This window comes from Xyrauchen texanus, chromosome 48 (assembly GCF_025860055.1).
Source record: "Xyrauchen texanus isolate HMW12.3.18 chromosome 48, RBS_HiC_50CHRs, whole genome shotgun sequence".
NCBI classification, from domain to species: Eukaryota; Metazoa; Chordata; class Actinopteri; order Cypriniformes; family Catostomidae; genus Xyrauchen; species Xyrauchen texanus.
Window position 1 is genome coordinate 15,165,846 of NC_068323.1, and position 24,514 is coordinate 15,190,359.

The window sequence follows — 24,514 nt, forward strand, 5'->3', positions numbered from 1 at the left end:
AAAAACCCCACGACTTACTCAGTCTATCAACATAAAAGACATCCATCATTTGTGTGGGCATGTAGATATTTTGTGGCCATCCCCAGAATCCACTCTCAATCTGGCCGCAGTTCAAAAGCGATCCTCCGTCAATGCAAAAGTTTCTTGAAGGTGAAGTTTTATTCCACAAAACAAACTCCAGCCACTTGGTGAAACCAACACAAACAGAAACAAAAATGTCTGCTCCTCGCATGGCGTCACATGACACCTGTTTAATTGATTTCTACTGTTTAAATCAAAATGTGATACTTGTCCATTCATTTTTGCAGTAACTCATGCCTGTAGTGCCCTCTTTTGGTGTTTAAGGTACCCCAGTTACAATGCAATAGCAACGGTTGTCAAAATAGTTGAATGTTCAGTGTCAGATCACAGTAAATGGGGTAAGTCAATCCCAAATCCATCCACAGTTTTCTTGAGCAACCACTGGGCAGCGCCAAGATGATTCTAATTGCCTGTTTTCTAATTCGCGTCTCGAGAAGCCATTTTAAAACTACCAAAAGGAGTGATTCAGGTTGAGAACAATTATTTAGGTGGTATTTGGAGTAAAAATGTATTTTAGGCTCAATTTGTTCAGTTGTTGGCAGTCACTAAAAATATTATAACCCTGCAGGAAAATCCTTAAAGGAATAGTTCACCCAAAAATGAAAATTCTCTCATGATTTACTCACCCTCCTGGCATCCCAGATGTGTATGACTTTCTTTCTTCTGCAGAACAAAAATTAAGATTTTTAGAAGAATATCTCAGCTCTGTAGGTCCTCACAATGGAAGTGAATGGGTGCCATAAATTTGAAGCTCCAAAATCTACATAAAGGCAGTATAGAGGTAATACATAAGACTCCAGTGGTTAAATCCACGTGTTCAGACACAATATAAAAGGTGTGGGTGAGAAGAAAATCAATATTTAAGTCATTTTTTCCTCATAATTCTCCTCCCAACCCATTAGGGGCGATATGCATGAAGAACGTGAATCACCAAAAACAGAGTGACCAAAGTGAAGGAAAAAGTGGACATTGATTGAGCAGTGAGAATACATTGTAAAAAATGACTTAAATATTTATTTGTTTCTCGCCCCCTATTATCTTGCTTCTGAATATATGGATTTAAACACCAGAGTTGTCTGGAGTACTTTTATGTTGCCCTTATGTGGATTTTGGAGCTTCAAATGTCAGATCACCATTTACTTGCATTGTATGGACCTACAGAAGTGAAATATTCTACTAGAAATCTTTGTTTGTGTTCAGCAGATGAAAGTCATACACATCTGGGATGGCATGAGGGTGAGAAAAGTAGAGAATTTTAATTTTTTTTTTTTTTACATTTTTGGAACATAGTAGATGGTCCAAGCCATTCATGAGCTGGTCCTTAGCTGTTTGACCAGCTATCGTGTTCCAAAAAACAACTTGACCATCTTGAGCTAGTTTAACCAGCTGGTAGCTGGTCTCCCATCTTGTACTAGCTAATAGATTAATTGGACCAATTAAGATGGATTTCCCAGCAGAGATTAACGTAACTAAACTTGTACCATCGCTTCATGCTATCTACCCATTCAGGTGAGGTATTGTCAATAACACAATTTGACTAAAGTCTCGGCACATATGTTTTGTCACGTTTTTTGACAATTTATCAAATGTAATACTTTAAACATCACATTACCTGCTAAGAATATACGCCGATTCGAGTGAAAACACTTGAGACTGAAAATTGAAAACAGGCGAATCATGGAACACTTCCGCTTTCTGGAAAAAGGTGGATAGATTCACTTTAAAAGAGTAGTTCACCTAAAAATGATATCTCGCTCAACATTTACAAAGAAAGTAAGAACTGGGTCCAACACCTTTATGCTTTTTTGGAGCTTGAAAGTGCTGAACCTCATTGACTTGTATTGGTTGTAAAAGGTAAATGAGAGAATGACCAATTTTGGGTAAGCTATTACTTTTATTGTATAACTAAAGTTCTTCCATATATGCTTGAACAGAAACTGAATCAACACCAGATTATTTACAACATGAAAACACTTTATTCATCCGATATTATGGATTACTTTATGGCAAACTGTTAAAAAAAAGAAAAACCCGATATCATTGTATTTAATACAGTAAAGATGTGGCTTAGAACCAGTCGATATATAAATGGCTTAAGGTATACCTCACCTTTTCTTAATAATATATTGTCATAATTACAATGCCTACTTAACATTAAGCAAAAACACAAATATCATGAGCATAGAGCAGTTTGCGTCCAAAAAGAGATGGGGCGATTTATTCAGTATCTCTTAGCTTAATAGCATGCACTCTGGATGAGTTTAAATAAGGTAAAATAGCTGCACAAGACAAATAGTGCTATGAATGCACCTCAATTCAACAGTCTGGTCACACTAGATATATTTGTCAAAGTCTGGCGCTAGGCAGAGGGGAACCACCATTATCCAGAACCCGCCCCTAACTCCACCCCAACAACCTTTGGATTACCTTTTCCCAACAGAATGAAACAATGTCTGTAAGCGGGCATAGATGGAGAATCAGGCATTGGAATAACACAACCATTTACAACGTTTTTTTTCTCTTTATAATGGCCATCAATTTTACAGTCAAGCAATAAAATCGAAGAGCTAACTAAACGAGATGAAACGCTACACTTGCTATATGATGTGTTACTCTAAGCTTTTAATGAATAGAGAAATTAATAAATATATAAATAAATACACACCATGTTTCCTTAACTTAGATATAGGAAGTGTGGTTAGGCAAATTAAAATTAATTTATTCTTGTCTGCGTATAAAACATCCCAAAATCTTCAAAAACTAATTATTTATTTAACCATTTAAACTACCAGCATTCACTGTTTTTAAAAGTAATTAAGGGGGCTTTCACACTAGCACTTTTGGTGCGCACCCCGGTTCGAATGACGTCAGAGTTCGGTTCGTTTGGATGATGTGAACGCTGTCTTCCGAACTCGGGTGCGCACCCGCGAACCGTACTCGGGTCCCCTTAAAAAGGTGGTCTGGGGTACGGTTCATGTGAACTCCAGTATGAACTCCATATCATATCGCTGCTGATATGAACGCAATCGAACCAAACCGCGGAAGTGAACCGCTATTGATGACGTATAATGTGGTCGTCAGTCTCACACGCGTCACTTTCAAAATGAGCGGAAAGGGTTTACTTTCGATGCGGTGTGTGTGTATACACTTACCTTGACGAAAGCGGGATTGACGCACACGCACTGCAAGCAGAGAGATGATTTCTGCTTGCCTTCGCAAAAATTGTCTTCGGCGGACAGCCCGCTGTCTTTTGAACGATTTCAGTATTTTTTTTGCGGCAGACAGACACAAGTGTGTTTCTGTATCTTGATGTTGAAAACAAAACCAAAGGTTAAAAAAAAGAAGAACAAATGTGAACCGAGCAAGTCTATTCATTGAATTTTGACGCCTTTTCATTTTGCGGTTATCAAGCAACACGATTACGCACCAGCTGCAGCTTGATGACGCAAGCGTACCGCGGTTCGGATACAAATATATAATGTGAACACAGTCCATCGGGGGCAGGGGGGAGCAATCGAACTCGGGTTCGGAACAGGCAATCGAACCAAGTGTGAAAGCCCCCTAAGAGTCCTTGTCAGGTTGATGACATCAGTTCAAAAGGACATATTTACACTCATGTGAATATTTTGTAAATGCCATCAAGCATCTGTTACAAAACAAGATCTGCTGCTGATTGCTTGCCTTTGATATTTCCATTGCTCCTTTCAGGCCATCGAAGATCAAAGCGAGAATTTAAGTGCGCAATGAAGTTGAACTCTCTCCAACACATCACCTTCAAAGCACATTTTTCAGCCTTTGTGAGACACTAATTAACGGGGAGGAGCACTTATTCATCGTTAATTCTGTTGCAGTATGTGTCTTAATTTAAAATGCTGGACGAAGCTTCCAAACCTTGACAAATAATCCTACTCTTTTTTTTCGAGGTTTATATACTGTAAGTGGCTTTATCTACAGTCAGAGCCCAAAGTGTTTATACAATGCGTATTTCAAGAAATCAATAAGAATGAATCACAATAGCAATAAGACACTTGCTGCTTAATTGTTTAATGAGCTCAAACATTAGTGTTTTCAATGTATAGATTATAGCTGAAATGCTTAAGTTAGTACATTATGTGAACAAGCACCTAAACTACGAATCCACAAGGTTTGCGTATTGCGGTGACTAGGATTGAGACAGGACGTACTTCGTAGCCAATAATAATAAATTACGTCATGTATTTTTTTATTTAGAAAAATGATGCGACTTCCCCTTAAATTTGAGAGAAATGGCTCTGGAGACGAGTTAAACCCTATTCATAAAAATTATCCACCTCCTCAGTGCTTTTAAAGTGATGTTTTGCTGAGGTCAACTTTGACCGGGAGTGGCCCCGCCTCCTTGCTCTCCTCAGATTGCCCAATTGTCATAGCGATCACTGGCGTCAAAAGGTAGGGGTTGACCTTCTGGGTGTCATCCAAGAAGTCTTTATCTCCATTGATGCTTAGCTGTAAAAACAACATCCATTGTAAACATTCAACATATTGCCAGTGGCAGGACTCGTTCACCCAAAAATTGTCATAATTTTCACATCATTCCAAAGTTGCAACTGTAGTCTAATTTTTTTCTTCTTCTGTAGAACACAAAAATAAAACCTTAGAAGAATGTTCTAGCTGCTCTTTTCCACAGAATGAAAGTTAATGGGGACTGGGGGTTAAGTTACAAAAATGCCAAACAATTAGATGAGGGCCAAACAACTAGTGCCATACTAGTAATCTAAAGCCTTATAATAGTTTAGTGTGAAGAACAGAGAGAAATTTTAAGTCATTTTTCACCGAAAATCTTACACTACATCGTAGCCCTCAAATTACACAAAGCTATCTAATAATAATAAAAAATTTTGTGTGAACTATTCCTTTAAGGTTCCTTTAAGTTAATTGCTTAAAAGCTTAAATAAGTAAACTGTTGAGTAGGCTGAAAGACTTTAAATTAGTTTTTCCTCTTACTAACATGTTGTCTGGTTGTATCACAATTGCTGGTGTGTGTCTGATAAATAATTGTGTACCTGAGTCTTGACCTGCTGCTCAGGTGCTGTGACAAGACTGGCACAGCTCAGCCACAACATGACCATGATAGACAGGAAAAGACATGCTGCTAAAATCCAACGTGGCAGTCCTGAGCGCCTAGGGAGAGACATAGATTTAAGTTTTACATAAATGTGTAAATCTATTAAGACATTGAGTCTTTATAATCCATTTAAAAAGCACAGATTAAGTTAGATTTAAGGTAATTTTTTCCACATTTCGCAGGTCGATTTGACAGTGGTCTTTGTACTAACACCTATCGGTGTGTCAGCATCATGCAAGTTTTTGATAAGCAATGACATTGTAGAAATAACAGGAATTCTCAGCAAATTACTATTAGAAATTTTAATATAGCAGATTAAAAAAAATGAAACAAACAAAAGAAATAACACCTGAATTCCTCCAATAAAAAACAAAACAAACGCCTGCATTCCTCCAATAAAAAAACTAAACAAACACCTCCATTCCTCCAATAAAAAAACTAAACAAACACCTGCATTCCTCCAATAAAAAAACTAAACAAACACCTGCATTCCTCCAATAAAAAAACTAAAAACACCTGCATTCCTCCAATAAAAAAACTAAACAAACACCTCCATTCCTCCAATAAAAAAACTAAACAAACATCTGCATTCCTACAATAAAAAAACTAAACAAACACCTGCATTCCTCCAATAAAAAAACTAAACAAACAACACCTGCATTCCTCCAATAAAAAAACTAAACAAACGCCTGCATTCCTCCAATAAAAAAACAAAACAAACGCCTGCATTCCTCCAATAAAAAACTAAACAAACAACACCTGCATTCCTCCAATAAAAAACTAAACAAACACCTGCATTCCTCCAATAAAAAAACTAAACAAACACCTGCATTCCTCCAATAAAAAAACTAAACAAACACCTGCATTCCTCCAATAAAAAAACTAAAAACACCTGCATTCCTCCAATAAAAAACTAAACAAACAACACCTGCATTCCTCCAATAAAAAAACTAAACAAACAACACCTGCATTCCTCCAATAAAAAACTAAACAAACGCCTGCATTCCTCCAATAAAAAAACTAAACAAACAACACCTGCATTCCTCCAATAAAAAAACTAAACAAACGCCTGCATTCCTCCAATAAAAAAACTAAACAAACACCTGCATTCCTCCAATAAAAAAACTAAAAACACCTGCATTCCTCCAATAAAAAACTAAACAAACACCTGCATTCCTCCAATAAAAAACTAAACAAACACCTGCATTCCTCCAATAAAAAACTAAACAAACACCTGCATTCCTCCAATAAAAAACTAAACAAACACCTCCATTCCTCCAATAAAAAAACTAAACAAACACCTGCATTCCTCCAATAAAAAACTAAACAAACACCTGCATTCCTCCAATAAAAAACTAAACAAACACCTGCATTCCTCCAATAAAAAACTAAACAAACAACACCTGCATTCCTCCAATAAAAAAACTAAACAAACACCTGCATTCCTCCAATAAAAAAACTAAACAAACACCTGCATTCCTCCAATAAAAAACTAAACAAACACCTCCATTCCTCCAATAAAAAAACTAAACAAACACCTGCATTCCTCCAATAAAAAACTAAACAAACAACACCTGCATTCCTCCAATAAAAAAACTAAACAAACACCTGCATTCCTCCAATAAAAAACTAAACAAACAACACCTGCATTCCTCCAATAAAAAAACTAAACAAACACCTGCATTCCTCCAATAAAAAACTAAACAAACACCTCCATTCCTCCAATAAAAAAACTAAAAACACCTGCATTCCTCCAATAAAAAACTAAAAACACCTGCATTCCTCCAATAAAAAACTAAACAAACACCTGCATTCCTCCAATAAAAAACTAAACAAACACCTGCATTCCTCCAATAAAAAACTAAACAAACACCTGCATTCCTCCAATAAAAAACTAAACAAACACCTCCATTCCTCCAATAAAAAACTAAAAACACCTCCATTCCTCCAATAAAAAACTAAAAACACCTGCATTCCTCCAATAAAAAACTAAAAACACCTGCATTCCTCCAATAAAAAACTAAACAAACACCTGCATTCCTCCAATAAAAAACTAAACAAACACCTGCATTCCTCCAATAAAAAAACTAAACAAACACCTGCATTCCTCCAATAAAAAACTAAACAAACACCTCCATTCCTCCAATAAAAAAACTAAACAAACACCTGCATTCCTCCAATAAAAAACTAAACAAACACCTCCATTCCTCCAATAAAAAAACTAAAAACACCTGCATTCCTCCAATAAAAAACTAAAAACACCTGCATTCCTCCAATAAAAAACTAAACAAACACCTGCATTCCTCCAATAAAAAACTAAACAAACACCTCCATTCCTCCAATAAAAAAACTAAACAAACACCTGCATTCCTCCAATAAAAAACTAAAAACACCTACATTCCTCCAATAAAAAACTAAACAAACACCTGCATTCCTCCAATAAAAAAACTAAACAAACAACACCTGCATTCCTCCAATAAAAAAACTAAACAAACAACACCTGCATTCCTCCAATAAAAAAACTAAAAACACCTGCATTCCTCCAATAAAAAAACTAAACAAACAACACCTGCATTCCTCCAATAAAAAAACTAAACAAACAACACCTGCATTCCTCCAATAAAAAAACTAAACAAACAACACCTGCATTCCTCCAATAAAAAAACTAAAAACACCTGCATTCCTCCAATAAAAAACTAAACAAACACCTCCATTCCTCCAATAAAAAACTAAAAACACCTGCATTCCTCCAATAAAAAACTAAACAAACACCTGCATTCCTCCAATAAAAAAACTAAACAAACAACACCTGCATTCCTCCAATAAAAAAACTAAACAAACAACACCTGCATTCCTCCAATAAAAAAACTAAAAACACCTGCATTCCTCCAATAAAAAACTAAACAAACACCTCCATTCCTCCAATAAAAAAACTAAACAAACACCTGCATTCCTCCAATAAAAAAACTAAACAAACAAACACCTGCATTCCTCCAATAAAAAAACTAAACAAACAACACCTGCATTCCTCCAATAAAAAACTAAACAAACACCTGCATTCCTCCAATAAAAAACTAAACAAACACCTCCATTCCTCCAATAAAAAACTAAACAAACACCTGCATTCCTCCAATAAAAAACTAAACAAACACCTGCATTCCTCCAATAAAAAAACTAAAAACACCTCCATTCCTCCAATAAAAAAACTAAACAAACACCTGCATTCCTCCAATAAAAAACTAAAAACACCTGCATTCCTCCAATAAAAAACTAAACAAACACCTGCATTCCTCCAATAAAAAACTAAACAAACAACACCTGCATTCCTCCAATAAAAAACTAAACAAACAACACCTGCATTCCTCCAATAAAAAACTAAACAAACAACACCTGCATTCCTCCAATAAAAAACTAAACAAACAACACCTGCATTCCTCCAATAAAAAACTAAACAAACAACACCTGCATTCCTCCAATAAAAAACTAAACAAACAACACCTGCATTCCTCCAATAAAAAACTAAACAAACAACACCTGCATTCCTCCAATAAAAAAAACTAAACAAACAACACCTGCATTCCTCCAATAAAAAACTAAACAAACAACACCTGCATTCCTCCATTAAAAAAAACTAAACAAACAACACCTGCATTCCTCCAATAAAAAACTAAACAAACACCTGCATTCCTCCAATAAAAAAACTAAACAAACAACACCTGCATTCCTCCAATAAAAAAACTAAACAAACAACACCTGCATTCCTCCAATAAAAAACTAAACAAACAACACCTGCATTCCTCCAATAAAAAACTAAACAAACAACACCTGCATTCCTCCAATAAAAAACTAAACAAACAACACCTGCATTCCTCCAATAAAAAAACTAAACAAACAACACCTGCATTCCTCCAATAAAAAACTAAACAAACACCTGCATTCCTCCAATAAAAAACTAAACAAACAACACCTGCATTCCTCCAATAAAAAACTAAACAAACAACACCTGCATTCCTCCAATAAAAAACTAAACAAACACCTGCATTCCTCCAATAAAAAACTAAACAAACACCTGCATTCCTCCAATAAAAAAACTAAACAAACGCCTGCATTCCTCCAATAAAAAACTAAACAAACAACACCTGCATTCCTCCAATAAAAAACTAAACAAACAACACCTGCATTCCTCCAATAAAAAACTAAACAAACACCTCCATTCCTGCATAATGTACTAACTAAACAAACACCTGCATTCCTCCAATAAAAAAACTAAACAAACGCCTGCATTCCTCCAATAAAAAACTAAACAAACAACACCTGCATTCCTCCAATAAAAAACTAAACAAACAACACCTGCATTCCTCCAATAAAAAACTAAACAAACAACACCTGCATTCCTCCAATAAAAAACTAAACAAACACCTGCATTCCTCCAATAAAAAAACTAAACAAACACCTGCATTCCTCCAATAAAAAACTAAACAAACAACACCTGCATTCCTCCAATAAAAAACTAAACAAACAACACCTGCATTCCTCCAATAAAAAACTAAACAAACAACACCTGCATTCCTCCAATAAAAAACTAAACAAACAACACCTGCATTCCTCCAATAAAAAACTAAACAAACAACACCTGCATTCCTCCAATAAAAAAACTAAACAAACACCTCCATTCCTGCATAATGTACTAACTAAACAAACAACACCTGCATTCCTCCAATAAAAAACTAAACAAACAACACCTGCATTCCTCCAATAAAAAAAACTAAACAAACGCCTGCATTCCTCCAATAAAAAAACTAAACAAACATCTGCATTCCTACAATAAATAACAAAACAAACAACACCTGCATTCATCCAGTAAATAACAAACAACACCTGCATTCATACAATTACATACAACACCTGCATTCAACCAATAAAAACAAACAAAACACCTGCATTATCCAATAAAAAACACTTACATTTAACCAAAAAACAATACAAATAAAAACACCTTTATTTTTAATTAAATGAATATTTAATTAAAAATAAACAAACAAAAAACACCTGAGACGTAAGGTAAATTTGAGATTAGTTTGCCTCAATCCCAGGTTTAAGACACCATGAAAGCTGGTCGGCTTTTAGCGGTGTTCATCTCCATAGTAATTTACGCAACAAGCCTAACCTGCTCCGTAGCAGGTTTCGTTCTGGATAACAGATGGTGAACCAATCAGCTGTGAGTAAAATCAAGTCACTGCCCCGTGTCTCTTAAAGCACACTTTTCAAATAAAATCTGAGAAATCCACTAAATTGACTTTTCATGATAAATTATTTGAGAATCTAAATGTAGATTTTCAGCAGATAGAGTTGTATTTTATTTAAAATGTAATAGCCTTTCATGTACCCTCTTTTGTCATATCAAAAAATGTATTTGAAAATATAAACATACTATATTAGGCAATCTATAAAACAGCCAGTAAGATGGGTTAATAAGATACCTATGAGGCCTATTTTTTAAAATATTAAAAGAAATGGGTGAACGCCACCTAAACCCCTTCTTTCTTTCATGGACTCCAGATGAACATATAGTATTTAACTTGAAGTTATAATAATATAGGCAATAAGCAATATAAGCAGTACACAAAATACGTCTTTTATAAAAAGAACAAATACATCTTATTATTGCATACTGCATAAAGTATTCCAAGTGCTCACTTTTAATGAATCAATAGTAAACTTTAATATGACTTTTTTTTGCATTTTTGTTTTACTAAAGACAATATACAAATCGTACATCAAGAAAAAAAAAACACAATGTTATTTTGAATAACCATTCACAACATATATGATAAACAACATGTGTAATTCAATAATTTACATGTTATATTTTATTTCAAATAAAGTGGAAAGAAAGTTAAGGCATCAGTTAAACCTGATTGGATTGGTTTGAATTTGTCAACCTGAAACCCTGAGTTTGTTCAGGCCTCTGCATTCATTCAAAAAAACCAAAACAAAAAACAGCACACACCTGCATTCATCCAATCTCAGCCTGTCTCACCTTGACATGCACCCCAGAAAGTCGTGCTCAGCAGTTGGTTCCTCGGCATGTTGGCTGACATGCTTTCCTTTCACCCCAGGTTTTTCTGCATTTCTTTCTCCATGTGAGCGCCCACCTGCAAGGATGCAGAGGCAGCACTTTCAGCATGAGGCCATTGATTTTATGACCCTCCAGATCCGGACGCTGTGCCGGATATGTCGCCAATGAAAGTCAAAGCTCAAGCCCTGGTCCACCACTCCACCAAAATGAGTTTTTAGAGGAAAAATGAAAGAGCTGTCAACAGCCATCTAGGGTGAATGTGGTAACACTTACCCGTATGTGGCCGCTGTGTGTGGGAGTTGACTTGGGGCCAGGGCTTGTCAGCCACATTGGAGCGTGGGGCTTGTAACTCAGGCAAGGAGTACTCAATCTCTGGCTGACTCTGTGAAAAATCAACAAACACAATGTCAAGAGCAGGAATTGGTATTATGCAATTTACACAGCAAACAGGCTTCTGAATGGAATGGCTGAGCATTTAGTTATGTGAAGTTTTCAATGCCATCATGCACAGAGTGGAAAAGTCTGGCAGAAATTGTATTTACAGATTGACAAAAATGCTGCAATTCTCCCAAACAAATGAGATGAAAAGCACAGTTAAACTTGATGACATGGAGGACACTAAAGTGCTAAAGCAGCTCCTGCTCACACCAATTTCACAGGAAGCAAAAACAGATTCCCAAGAGCAATCATTGACTTAAGTAATACCTGACAGCATCATCAAGATATACACCCTGTAGAACAATTTAGGCAGCATTTCTAAAACTGGGTTCTGCAGACCCCTGGAGGTCTATCAGGGGGTCTGCAAAAAATGGCTGAATTTTAAAGAAAAAAACAACAAGCAATATGGCGAGAGTGACTGTCCACTCTTTAACAATTACGATGCAATAAACTATTCACTTCAATTCAGTGTGCCTTATTCATTAAACACAAGTACAACAAATTTCCATTTATATTAATAAACCATTTATGTATCCATTCGTGCAAGAAGCGGTTTACAGACAATTTACGCAGAAATGTGATCTGATTGCATTTTATGAATAAGGTACTTTGACTAAAAGTATACAACCTTTGTTGTATACCTTTGTTTAGAATTTGATCTGCTTTGACCTTTGTTTAGAATTTCAACTCAAGCATTTCCACCTACAATTTTGTATAAGCATAAGACTAAATATAGAGAGGGGAAGGATAGTAATATCAGAAGTGTCTAAATGTTTTGTTGCTTTAAATTATTCTTTAAACACAGTCAGCTCCTTTCAGGTCAAAAAACAAAACAGGAACAGTTACATTGCTGCCTAAGCCATGCTGGTCCAAGTGAGATGGTCAAACAGAGCACCTGAAGCCAACTCTGACAAGTATAAAGGGACTACTTGACTTAAGAGCTTTTAAGAGGCCACTTTCAAATAGGATTCAAAAGGACATGATTTGATATCTGCCTCAATCTAAGGCAGAATGTGTCTCTTTCCTCCTCTCCTTTATGTGCAAATTAGTACATGTTTTTTTTAAATGTTTCTACATTTCCCCCCTTGAGATTAAAGAGGGATTTTGCTGCCTTACTCTGTATTCTTCTAAAACAAGGAGGCTCATATGAACTTCCATTTAAGAGAGGTTGGAGAAGGTTGGTCACGGTATACCATCCTTTACAATGAACCCAATTTTCATGTTTTTCCTCTACATTGGTGATTGTTCATTATATGTACATAGTGAATGTATAATTTCCTGGTATGTACAATCTTTCCAAAGATTAACGGGATAGACATGGGAAAACATGAAGTCACAGCATGGCATAGCATGTAATTCAACATAAAATTGTCAGTTTGGTCCTGCAAAAAGCTCAAGTCTTAAAGTCACGTTAATTGAGAGGGATGCTGTCACGTGTATTGAATCCAGATGTCCGCAGACTGATGGAATCTTGCCATTAGTGAAAGCAGCCTGATGTGCATCTGTCATGCATTAGCGCAGAACTCGCCAAATGTGATCGATGCTGCTTATGAGACTGCAAAGACGACAAGGCAGATATTATTGACTTAATAGTAAACAATCCTATTTCCCTTAATTGTTTGGTTGCTTTCTCCGAGCCCATCTTTTGTGTATTTGGTCGTGCACATTAAACTCGTCCAGAATTGAATCAAGATGGCAGACCTCCTTACAAACAAAAATCCACCATAAATAAAATCAATAACCAATTCACACAAATACAGTAAATGCACTTCATCAAAGCAAGAAAATAAACATTAGACTTTCGCCCAATGTTTGTAACTTGTCCTCCAATGTTTGAAAGGGACATTGTCCCTAACAGTCGACAAATGGAACAGTTCTGAAGTTAATATACAAAATATTCATGTAATCAGTACCAGATTCCCCCAAATAGCTGTATTCTATCAAATCAAGATGCGATGAGGAGAAGGGCGTGACTATGCACGCCTGGACCCCAATTGGGCTAATCAACCGAGGAGAGGATTAAGTGCAGCGGAACGTGGCAGTTTGGGAGAGAGAGAGCTACATGCTGCTTCCATGTGTGTATCTCTCTCCTGAACTGCCACGTTCCGAGGCACTTATCCCTATCCTCGGCTGATTAGCCCAATTGACAAAAGAAATAAACATTGGACTTTCTATAAATTTTTGCAACGTGTCCCCCAATGTTTGGAAGGGACATTGTCTTTAATAGTGGACAAATGCAACTGTCCTGAAAATGAATATATAGAATATACAGTAAATGAAATCAATATCTGATTCATCCAAATATCTGCATTCTATTAAAGCAAGAAAATAAACATTAGACTGTCCCCCAATGTTTTTAACATGCCCCCACAATGTTTGGAAGGGACATTGTCTCCAATAGTGTACAAATGACCTTTCTGAAATGAATATACAGAATAGAAATGAAATCAGTAAGTGACTCACCAAAATATCTGCATTGTATCAAAACAAGAAAATAAACAGTGGACTGTCCCCCAATGTTTGGTAGGGAAATTATTTCGTATTTGTTTCCCAATGTTATGTGAAAAACCATATGTAGCATATGCCATATGTTCTACAGCACTCATGAAGTGCTAGAGGATCTTTGCATCAATCTTGAGTCTTAAGCATCAATCAAAGGCCTGAACAGGCTGGAAAATACAGAATTTGTAACATTGGTTAATACAGATGCTAGTCAAGAGACGGATTCACTGTGCTGGTTTCTTGAGTGGATTTTTCCAACATGTGTAACATTCACCTTGTCTCGTTTTGCCCTTACCTCTTCTTTGCCCATTTTGTCCCTTTTGGTCTTCTGTAAGTTTTACTTTCGTCCCTTATTTAACTCCACAGTCCCCTTGTCAGCGTTCATGTTCTCTGTTATTAGTTTCACCTGCACCCGCCCCCTCTGGCTCTCGCGCTCGCTCACAATCATCAGAGTATTAGTTTCACCCGCACTCGTTCTAATCACTAGATTATTAGTCTCACCTGCACTGTTCGTTTTCCCCTATATATACGGTGCCCTTTCGCTTCACTCTTGTTGGTTATTGTTTAGTTTACCCCTTCGCTTTGCCAGCTCTAGTGTTCCCCTAGAATCCCCTGTCTTTTCCTCTCGCTTGTCTCGTCTCGTTTCATATACTCTGATTCCCCGGCTTCGAACTAACGCTCCCCTTGACTACTCTTCTGTGGATTTGCCCCTTTGATATACTCTGATTCCCCGGCTTCGATCTCACGCTCCCCTTGACTAATCTTCACTGGATTTGCCCTTTTGTACTGTTGCCTGCTTTGTTTAATAAAGCAGTTTTACTCCGACATTGTGACTGTCTCGTCTTGTGTGTGCGTTACAACATGATATTTGTGCAGTGCTGTGGAAGTCACATGTGGAAGAATTCCCATCAGACACCCCTTCATTGTTCATTTCCTTAAGAAAATCAAACAGATCATAACATAAATCATATTTATGGAGGAGGCTCTCAAATTCTGAAGTTTTTAGAGCTCTATTTTACGTGTTCCTTTTTCTTTTCTATTTCTGTTGTGCAATGGTCCACATAACTGTGAAAATAGCATTATCTTTGCAAAATGCTCACTACAGCTGGTTTCTGTTTAAATGCCTGAAGCAAAAAGCCCATCATTAGTCCTCCCACAAATGATGTCTTGCTATTTCAACAAAGTTTTAATTCCATATGCTTGATTTAGATTTTAGGTAGCTTAATGCCACAGCTTAACCTTGGGTTTTTCCCCTCTTCTGGCCTGAGTCAATCGTTCATGTGGTTGGAACTCTGCCAGTTGACCACTAAACACAGGCAAAGCTAGCCGCAAGATGGCTGTTAAAATGCATTCGTCATGGTTGCAACTAAACAGAAAAATCATGGATGTGCTTGACTTAATCTACACTCTGTAACCACATCTCCAAACCCCAATGAGCCACAGACTTAAAATGCTAGTCTTAGGCAATACACTGTTCTAGCCTTGGATTTTATACTGACAACTAGTATAAAGCAAACATTTTTGTTTACTGATGCCAATGTAGAAATATAAGATTTTTTCATTTGTCGCCCATGATTCACTGTTGATTTGATTATTCAGCAACCGAAAGTGTACAATAATAAAGGGGTTACCAAGATAAAGTGAGTAATATTGGATGATCAAGTGATCCCCCGCCATACTCATGGCGAAGTGCTTCATTGATCTTTGCTCAGAGCCAAAAAGAAGTTGAGCATCGCCACACTGCTGTGAGGCGTTTAGAGAAGGACAAGATAAGTATTAGAGACGCGCAAGACAATATGTTAAACGTCAACTAATATGACATTAACATGTTATCGATGACTTTATGCCTCATTCTAAGAGTAGAATTCACACAAGATCAGTGAATATTAAAAACTCGATGATGATTTAAAGTAATACACAGTATATGCACAAGATAATGTGTAATTTGTCATGTTTACCTTTTGCGGTCATTGCGCTAATGCGCCAACACGCTACACGTGGTCATAATATGTGCCGATTACGTTATGTTGTCAATTTTGATGACACTGATAACGCTGCAAAGATGGGAGTACAAATGTGTGTTAATGTGTAGAATACAGACAAAAGAATGATAAAAAAGCCACACCTTACTATGGGCAGATATTTGAATGTCTTTCGCTGCAGATGTCACGAGTAAAGCAGCATATCAAACAATGAGTGAAAAGGCACTTAAGAGTATTTGAGTAGATTTGAATCTTTTTGTAGACTAAATAAACACACACAAAAGAACTAACATGTTCTTTGCAAATTTCTCTACGCGTATTATCGTACAGCTGTAGGTAAATTTGCACCAGCTCACTAGTAATTTTGCAAGCCGGTGTGTTGATGTTGACTGATCTTAACTGACTGAACAGTGTGACTGGAATAAGCTGTCTGCCTCAAAGTAGGTAGAACTCCAGGTTACACCTTCCGATGACGTGGACCAATGACATTAAGGTGTTTTGCAGCTAGTATGAACATTTCCTGAAAGTTTGCCCCATTGAGCTGTAATGAACCATTGAAACAAACTTAAAAAACACATTTGTTTTGGACTGATTTTGTATTAAATGGCATCACACACATTCGTTCTTCGACTTTGTATGAAGTGTGCGGGGCCTTAACATTGTGGCCACTCCAAGGTAAAATAATTTACTATTTTTGTTTTCATGCAAGTGTACGTTATTTAAATAACTGTCGAAATTGCTATTCTATATTGCTAATTGTCTAAATTGCTTTATGTAAAACTCAATGACATTTATCTAAACTAGAATAATTTACACAACCCTTTCCAATGTCATTTTTATAATTATATTTGGTTTAGAAACGGCAGGAAACTCCATGAAATTGAACTTGCAATTTGATGCAAGCTCCCCAGGAACAATAAGGTTTCTTTTAATTTCACCTTTTAATTTGAACCAGATCTTGAAACCAAGACCAAAAGTAAATTGTGCTATCTTGTACAGAAATACCACAGATGCTGTTGGACTAACCTGGAACACAACTACCTTCCCATCATCAGCCTGCAGGTAGAAGGTCCAGGTGGAGGAAATGAAGCTCTGGGCAGAACTGACGATGTCATTACACCAGCTGGTCACAGCATCCATCACAGAGATGGGTTTGGGGCGGTTGGTTAGGGCCTTAAGCTACAAATCAAATCAAGAGTAATATGTTTAGAGCTTTAAATGTTTGATAGAGATGTCAAAATACCACAAGACCATCAGAAGGCAGCAACAAAGTTCCAAGAGTCATACCTTCATCCTTTTGATCTCTGGTTCAGCGGGTTGGCTGGCACACCCTGTGCTGCAGGCCTCCTGCTCCAGAAATTTACTATAGGCCTCCTGGCATGCTGCACACACACACATATAAATGATACCTGTCATGTAGCCTTTTGTAGTCAGAACTTCACGAAATGGCAAAAGGTGTTGATCGATACTGCAGCTTAGCTAAAAACTGCCCTCTTAAACGTGAGAGGAAAACGAAAGTTTAGTTAGTGCTTAAAATAAACGGAATATCTTTCAAATATTTGGCACCGCTAATCTAATGAATTTTGGGAAATCACTCTCAATTGTATCTTGAGTCAGTACCGTGTAAACAACTTTAAAGTACTAATAAAAAAAATCCAGTGTACCACTACTCCCGGAAGTTGTGTAAAGACAGCCAATCAGATTACAGCTTTTCAGATCAATAAAGTACTTTCCAGTTTTGTGTTTACCATACATCAGACAGTCAGCAAACGGTCCTTGGGTGTGCCTTCTGATGCTGAGACTATCTGCCTGGCAGTGCCATCTCAATCTTATCCTCCCCATGGTCAAGCAGTCATCAATATCAACAAACATCTGAGCACCAGCCTCCTGCACCAGAAAGTGCAGAATTGATTTTCAATAAAAGAGCTTCCCTCTTGCCTAGCAGCTTCCCACAGTCTTCAACAGCTGTTTGCCACTAGCACACAATAACATCTCTAGATAAAAATGAGTGCCATTCACCTGTCTACACACTCTATATATGGCCTTGGGCTATGCAGTGCCTCATTCCAAAACATTATTTGTGTCAAATGCTCATATTTCTTTCCAATGCAATGAAAGCATTTGAAAAGCAATTCACTTACAAATATATCACTTTCTTAAAATTTGTACAAGCACACCATTTCAATACACTGTGGTTCATAAACTGGATCAGCCCAGTTCTATGCCATTTCTGGCAATACATTCCAGATTTTAAAAAATATATTCAACCAGACACATCCTTAAAAACAGACATAGTGCTTTGTCTGCCTGAAACTATAGTGGTATATGAATATCTAAAGGGCATAACAATTAGAATGACCCACAAACTTTTAATTGTGATAGTCTCAGAAGAATCAATCAAATTAGCAATGTTTCGTACCTCATGCAATTATTTTCCAACAAAAGTCAGTGAATGAATTCCATGAGTTATACACTCAAAAATATAACTACTTGGCTGAATTGATTTAATCATGGACAGTGCTTCCACATGCTTGAAATGAGATTTCTTAAATTAAAATGACCATATAATTTCAACTTAAATACTTCAATTAGAGGGAACCTCTATATGAATAACTCCATGTCAATAATAAGCTTATTTTCCCTGGGGGTATTGTATCCAATTTTAGTGATAAGCTAGCAAGTGACAGGAAATGATAGCATGCTAAATACATGCCGGTGGGAAGCACTACTGAGACCAACTTGGGTTGAAATGGTGAACGCCCCCGAGACAAGTTCAAAATAACTGCATTATCTGAAAAAGAAAGCTTTGTTAACATTATACACTAGCACCCAAATGAAAAACATGGACCGTTCTTGATAGTTGTCTGGATATTAGTTTCCTGGCATTTGGTTCTGATGAGCTGTTATGCCTCACACCTGACACCACCCTTGTTGCTCTTATGGAGTTTCCCCTCACTCCAGTCACAGCACCACTGCCAGCACCAGAGCACGCCCAAATCTATGTCTTTATGCCCCCAAACAGGAGGGCTTTCTGGTGTTCACTGCCTGTGAGCAATGTTGTGGAGGATGATGGGTAAGAACACCATGAAACAACAAGAAATTAACAGGATTCCAAGTTAACTTACTTGTACATGCATTTTAAATTTGTACATGATTTGTTATATCTACACATTCCATTATTAATTAAATTATTATTTTTATTCATTAGAAAAATGCTTGTATTTATTCATATAATTCAGTTTCACCTATCAACCGTATCAGAATACAACCATAGTACATGGCTATAAGTAATTGTAAGTCATCCAAAATAAATGCAATGATCACTAGATTTTATACAGGTGTTGTTATAATGATTTTGTAAATGGTGACAGCAACCAAATATTGATAATATGGAAGTTACTGCCTTTTGCCTTGGCGTGACATCACACTTTTTGCAGACAATACAAAGGCAGAGTACAGTAACTTCAAAATAGGGGTTAAAAGTCAAGTTTGAGCTAAAGATTTTTTTATGTAGATGCATTTCATTACTAAAATATCTAATTGCCAGATTTTCAGTGTCCTACCTATAATACATTTGGCTGGACAACTAAAAAACTTTAAAGTCATTTTTCTCAGTTCCACACTCTTTGTAGGGCAGAATTGCTCAATGGCTAAAACAATAAGTGAAAAACTCAAAACGTATTGGTCCTCAACCTAGGCTTAAGCCCCCACTCAGTGTTAACCCAAATACAATACAACAGCACAAAGGCACATAAAATAACACTTAATTTAACATTTACTCTCTCTGTCAAGCCTAATTCAAAGCATGCTGGGAAATAGAAATCCTCTGCCCAGTTTCAGTTAAACAAACAATAAATATTCATGTTGTCCCAATGCAAATGGATTAAGTTATGCTGACAAGACACGTTTTTAATTGAATCAGCTCAGTTAATTGAAGTTCCCGGAGTAATACATGGGAGGATTGACTTAAACTGACAATAGTGAAAAAAGTGGTGGGGCTGAAAAATGTTGAGTTAGCAATCTGAGATCTTACCTCCCTGACATTCTTCCTTGCTGGTATTGATACCTGCATTTCCATTCACAAACTGGCAGATGGAGTAGAGCCGGCAACCACGGTGACAGGCATTCATGATGGAGTCCTGCAGGAAAAAGGTAACTTTATACACAAGGTAGCTTCATACAGAATGGATCTTTTAAAGTAGTAGTAATCATTTTATATGCAATAGTTATATTGTATACAAACGTTCTGAGAATGGACTGTAATCAATGTTCACCAGTTTCCGTCCCCAGGATAATTGTGGTTAATAAATATTTAGAGGTGTCATCAAAATATCTTTTATGCAACTTAACTTGCACAGAGGAAAGAGTGTTTGTTAGAACCTGAATAGTTTCAGAGATCCCCTAACCCTTTTGTGACCATAATTTGCGTGTAATGTTTACGTTACATTCTGGACTAATCTTACAATATCAAAAATGCAACATAAAAGAAATGGTATGCTTTATTGCAGGCAAACAGCACTAATAGTTGGCTGAAACGTCAAAATCAGCAATAGTTCTTCAATAATTCATTCTGTAATTTACTAGTGGAATTTCACAAACACCAAATGTTTGTTTGCAAGGCATTTGGGTGATATTTAAAGCCATTATTACACCTTCACTGTATGCTCTACGTCCTCTGCAGAAGCCCTTCAATTGTGATGCGTTAGCGAAATGAATACAGTAGGTGACGAAACATAACCACTCCAAGAACTTGTTTATGACGGTAAAAAGCCGAATTAACGGTATGGCGCTATTGACGTCCGACGTGCTCACAGCACCCCTGCCGAGGTGCATGCAAGGTGGTGCAGACGTCCGAAAATGAAAACCATACACTAACGTTAGGGTAACGTTCTGTGTTTGCTCGGCATCTATTTGCAAGCGATTGGCCAACATCAAACAATGAAGCTCAGATTGAAGATTCTGTTACTGCGCTAAATTGAATTAATTTTGCGCATTTAGAATTTAGAACGCTTCGTTTAAACAGATCTGGATGACAGATGCGCGAGGCTTCGCCGCCAGACAGTGAATGAATGAGCAGTATATGTGTGTCTACATACTGACCGTTAAATTTCATGCGACATATAGCATAATTATCGGCCTGGTCTTGGTGGATACGAAGTAACGGACAGTATCCATGCGGTGCCAAGAACGGAGAAATCCATGAATCGATTAAGAATTGGCCCGAGATGCTGCCAAATAATGCTCTCATCTTTTGCGCAGTGTCGAAACGGCAGACGCAGAACTGGTTTGTATCCAAAAGAACGTTTGATTTAATCAAACACGTTGCATTCTAGATTTCCAATTGCAAAACGACTTTACAGCCTATAGGCTATTTAGATCCGCAAATGGCTGCGGCTCAAGTCAATGCAAACCTTAGTTTAATGCATTTTTCTCCACAGGCCATTCAAATTTAATGAAGAAGCGTCTGATAAGCTACTTTGCACTTACTTTGGCAGGGCTTTTGTTTTTGATGGTCATCTGGCATTGCTTTTTGCAGTAATTGATATCGCCCAGTTGGTTGTCAAATAGATCAGATGATGCCGCCGCCAACGCCACCAGAATCAGAGAGACAAGCGCGGGAACGCCGCACGCCCTGCCGCCGAACTGGAGCATCTTTTTTGTCTTTTTTCGCGGAATTCGGTAAGTTTAGTCTCGGAGTGTACATGCGCGTGTGCGTCTCGACTTGTCCCTGCTGCTACTGCTTCGGCTCCGGCTCTATCAGCCTCGGTGATCTCTCGCCTTTGATGCGCCGCGTCGTCACCCATCACGTCATCGCGCACGCGCAGATGTTCTCCTCGCGCGTCTCCGTCCTTTGCGTTGCATTGCAGTAAAAGTCTGGATTTAAAGGTGTGGATCTAAACTTTATATAGATGCCTATTTATAGTATTGTGATGCAAATAAAACATACTAATAAACGTCGGATTTCTACCATGATTTGCAATATTTCGACGTTTAAATTAAGATTTTGAAGATAATTAGAGCTTTACCTGCCCTGAACATTGAAACTGTGTGTATGTGTGTGTGTGTGTGTGTGTGTGTGTGAGAGAGAGAGAGAGAGAGAGAGAGAGAGAGAGAGAGAGAGAGAGAGAGAGAGAGAGAGAGAGAGACCCCAATAATGTGTGATACGGTGTGATTGTGAATGTGAATGTAAAGTGTAGTTTAGGGACTACTTTGCTGTCAGTAAAAGGAATTCTATTCTATTCTAAAGTTTCATTTTCCAAAGATTGAAAATTGAGGCTTGTATGCACAAATTCCTTTTCAAGTATTAAAGTCTATTTGAAATAAAAGCATATCATTATTCTGTCTTTTTCTCAGGTCTAACACATAGCCTACGCAAGAATCAACAAGAATTTAAATGAAATATAATAGGCTAACTATAGACTAGCTATTACACAATTAGCCTACTATTACAACTATTACTGAGGATGCATTTGGTGTGGAATTGTAAACAGGCCATAATAATCATACAGACGAGGATAAATAGTGTGTTTTTGGCTGTGGGCCAATTTATGGCTTTGAATTAGGTAGGTTAAATGAAATGTAGGGAATAGCTCATAGGCCTATGAAAAAAAATAAACTAAAAAAAATAAATAAAAAAACTACATGATGAGATTATTAGGTTATGTTTATGCACATCCTTTTCGGTTGCGGTCAACTCACTGTATACAAAAGAGAAAAGAAACATTGGCTGTAGATGCACTACTTATAATGACTTGTGGCTGTGTGGTAAAACGTGGGCGTGGCCTCAGAAGAATCCACTTTTCCAGCTTTTCAGGTTTGCGTGTGCTTTATTGGCTCTTCTCTAAATTTGAGAATTAATGTGAATCCGAGCATCCTCTTTCCGTATAACGATGCCTTCTAATGAGCAATGATTTCCCTTATAAAGCGTTCTTGTGAACAAGGCAACTTTTCATTTTCAGTGAAGAAGAAAGGATTTGTGCGCGACCGACAGAAGATGACAATGTAACGCTTCTTCCTGACGCGCTCAAAACACGCAAGTACAACTTCAAATGTATCTGAAATATTCGCAGAGATTATTCAAGGTCACTTTCAAGAAAAGCTGTTTAAGAAGTCCACAAACATCATCTTTTTTTCCATGACGTTTATATTTTTTATGCTAATCTCTTATTAAGTGAATGTAATCTATGGGACAAAATACAATGAATATTCTGATAAGCTTAAAATTTGATATTAGTAATCAAAATGTCCGTCAAAATATCAGTTAATTCTGATATTATAAACTCAAAAACAAAATAACCTTTTAACCTTGTTTGACGGAGATCATATTTTTGTTCAAAGTTTACGTTTTATTACGTTAAAACACGTTTTAGGCGTATTACTGTCGGTTTTACAATTTTACAAATGTTTTACAAGCGGAATAGTTTATTGTGACTTGAATATAATTGTGGCAGCATCAGTGTGTTCACTGTAAAAAAAAAAGTCTGTTATTTTTACGGTAAAATAATGTTTCAACAGTAAAAAAAAACTTTATTTGGTTAAAAGGTACATAACTTAACGTACAGGTACCTGAACATATATGGTAAAAAATGATAATATATTCAACATGAGACAATACATGTAATTTTACAGTAAAATTCTGTACTGTTTTTAGGAGTGAAAAGTGTGATTTTACTGTATGAATAACGGTAAAAATGTATATAATGTTTAACAAGATAATACTTTTTACAGTAAACTATTTTTTATTTTCTCCCCAATTTGGAAGGCCCAATTCCCAATGCGCTCTAAGTTCTCGTGGTGGCGTAGTGACTTGCCTCAATCCAGGTGGAGGAGTACAAATCTCAGTTGCCTCCACATCTGAGACTGTCAATCTGCGCATCTTATCACATGGCTTGAGTGTGTTACTGCGGAGAGCTAGTGCGTGTGGAGGCTTCACACTATTCTCCGCAGCATCCACGCACAACTCACCACACGCCCCACCGAGAGCGAGAACCACATTATAGTGACCACGATGAGGTTACCTCATGTGACTCTACCCTCCCTAGCAACCGGGATCATTTGGTTGCTTAGGAGACCTGGTTGGTTTAACTCAGTTCGAACTAAGGTAAACTATTGTTAAAATGATGTTGAAAAACAATAATTATCATCATGTGGCCTTTTGTAGTTACTATGGTGATAAATTATTTCAAAGTGAAAAGCAGACTTTAATAGTTCTGTAATGGACTATTAAACATTACAGTCTCATAAATAGATTGTAATGTTATTTAATAATATAAACAAAAAACCTTAAAATATACAGTACAGTCATCAAAAAGACATTCTGCAAAGCCTGAA

General features: G+C 36.9%; 1 protein-coding gene across 1 annotated transcript; it reads right to left on the minus strand.

Annotated features, from left to right (window-relative positions):
* Positions 1 to 1,964: 1,964 nt before the first annotated feature.
* Positions 1,965 to 21,980, minus strand: tmem59l (transmembrane protein 59-like). Its single transcript, XM_052121898.1, has 8 exons — positions 21,671 to 21,980; positions 20,217 to 20,322; positions 17,471 to 17,565; positions 17,210 to 17,362; positions 11,535 to 11,643; positions 11,223 to 11,337; positions 5,121 to 5,238; positions 1,965 to 4,563 (listed from the first exon to the last, which is right to left on the minus strand). Exons 1-8 carry the CDS (start codon positions 21,833 to 21,835, stop codon positions 4,405 to 4,407), a joined length of 1,020 nt encoding a protein of 339 aa, XP_051977858.1. The 5' UTR covers positions 21,836 to 21,980; the 3' UTR covers positions 1,965 to 4,404.
* Between the last annotated feature and the right edge of the window lie 2,534 nt (positions 21,981 to 24,514).

Coding starts and splice junctions, on each gene's coding strand:
- tmem59l (XM_052121898.1), bottom strand. CDS start 21,835: ATGCTCCAGTTCGGCGGCAGGGCGTGCGGCGTTCCCGCGCTTGTCTCT. Junction 17,363..17,470: donor CAGAGATCAAAAGGATGAAG/GTATGACTCTTG, acceptor TTTGATTTGTAG/CTTAAGGCCCTAACCAACCG. Junction 11,338..11,534: donor CACACAGCGGCCACATACGG/GTAAGTGTTACC, acceptor GCATCCTTGCAG/GTGGGCGCTCACATGGAGAA.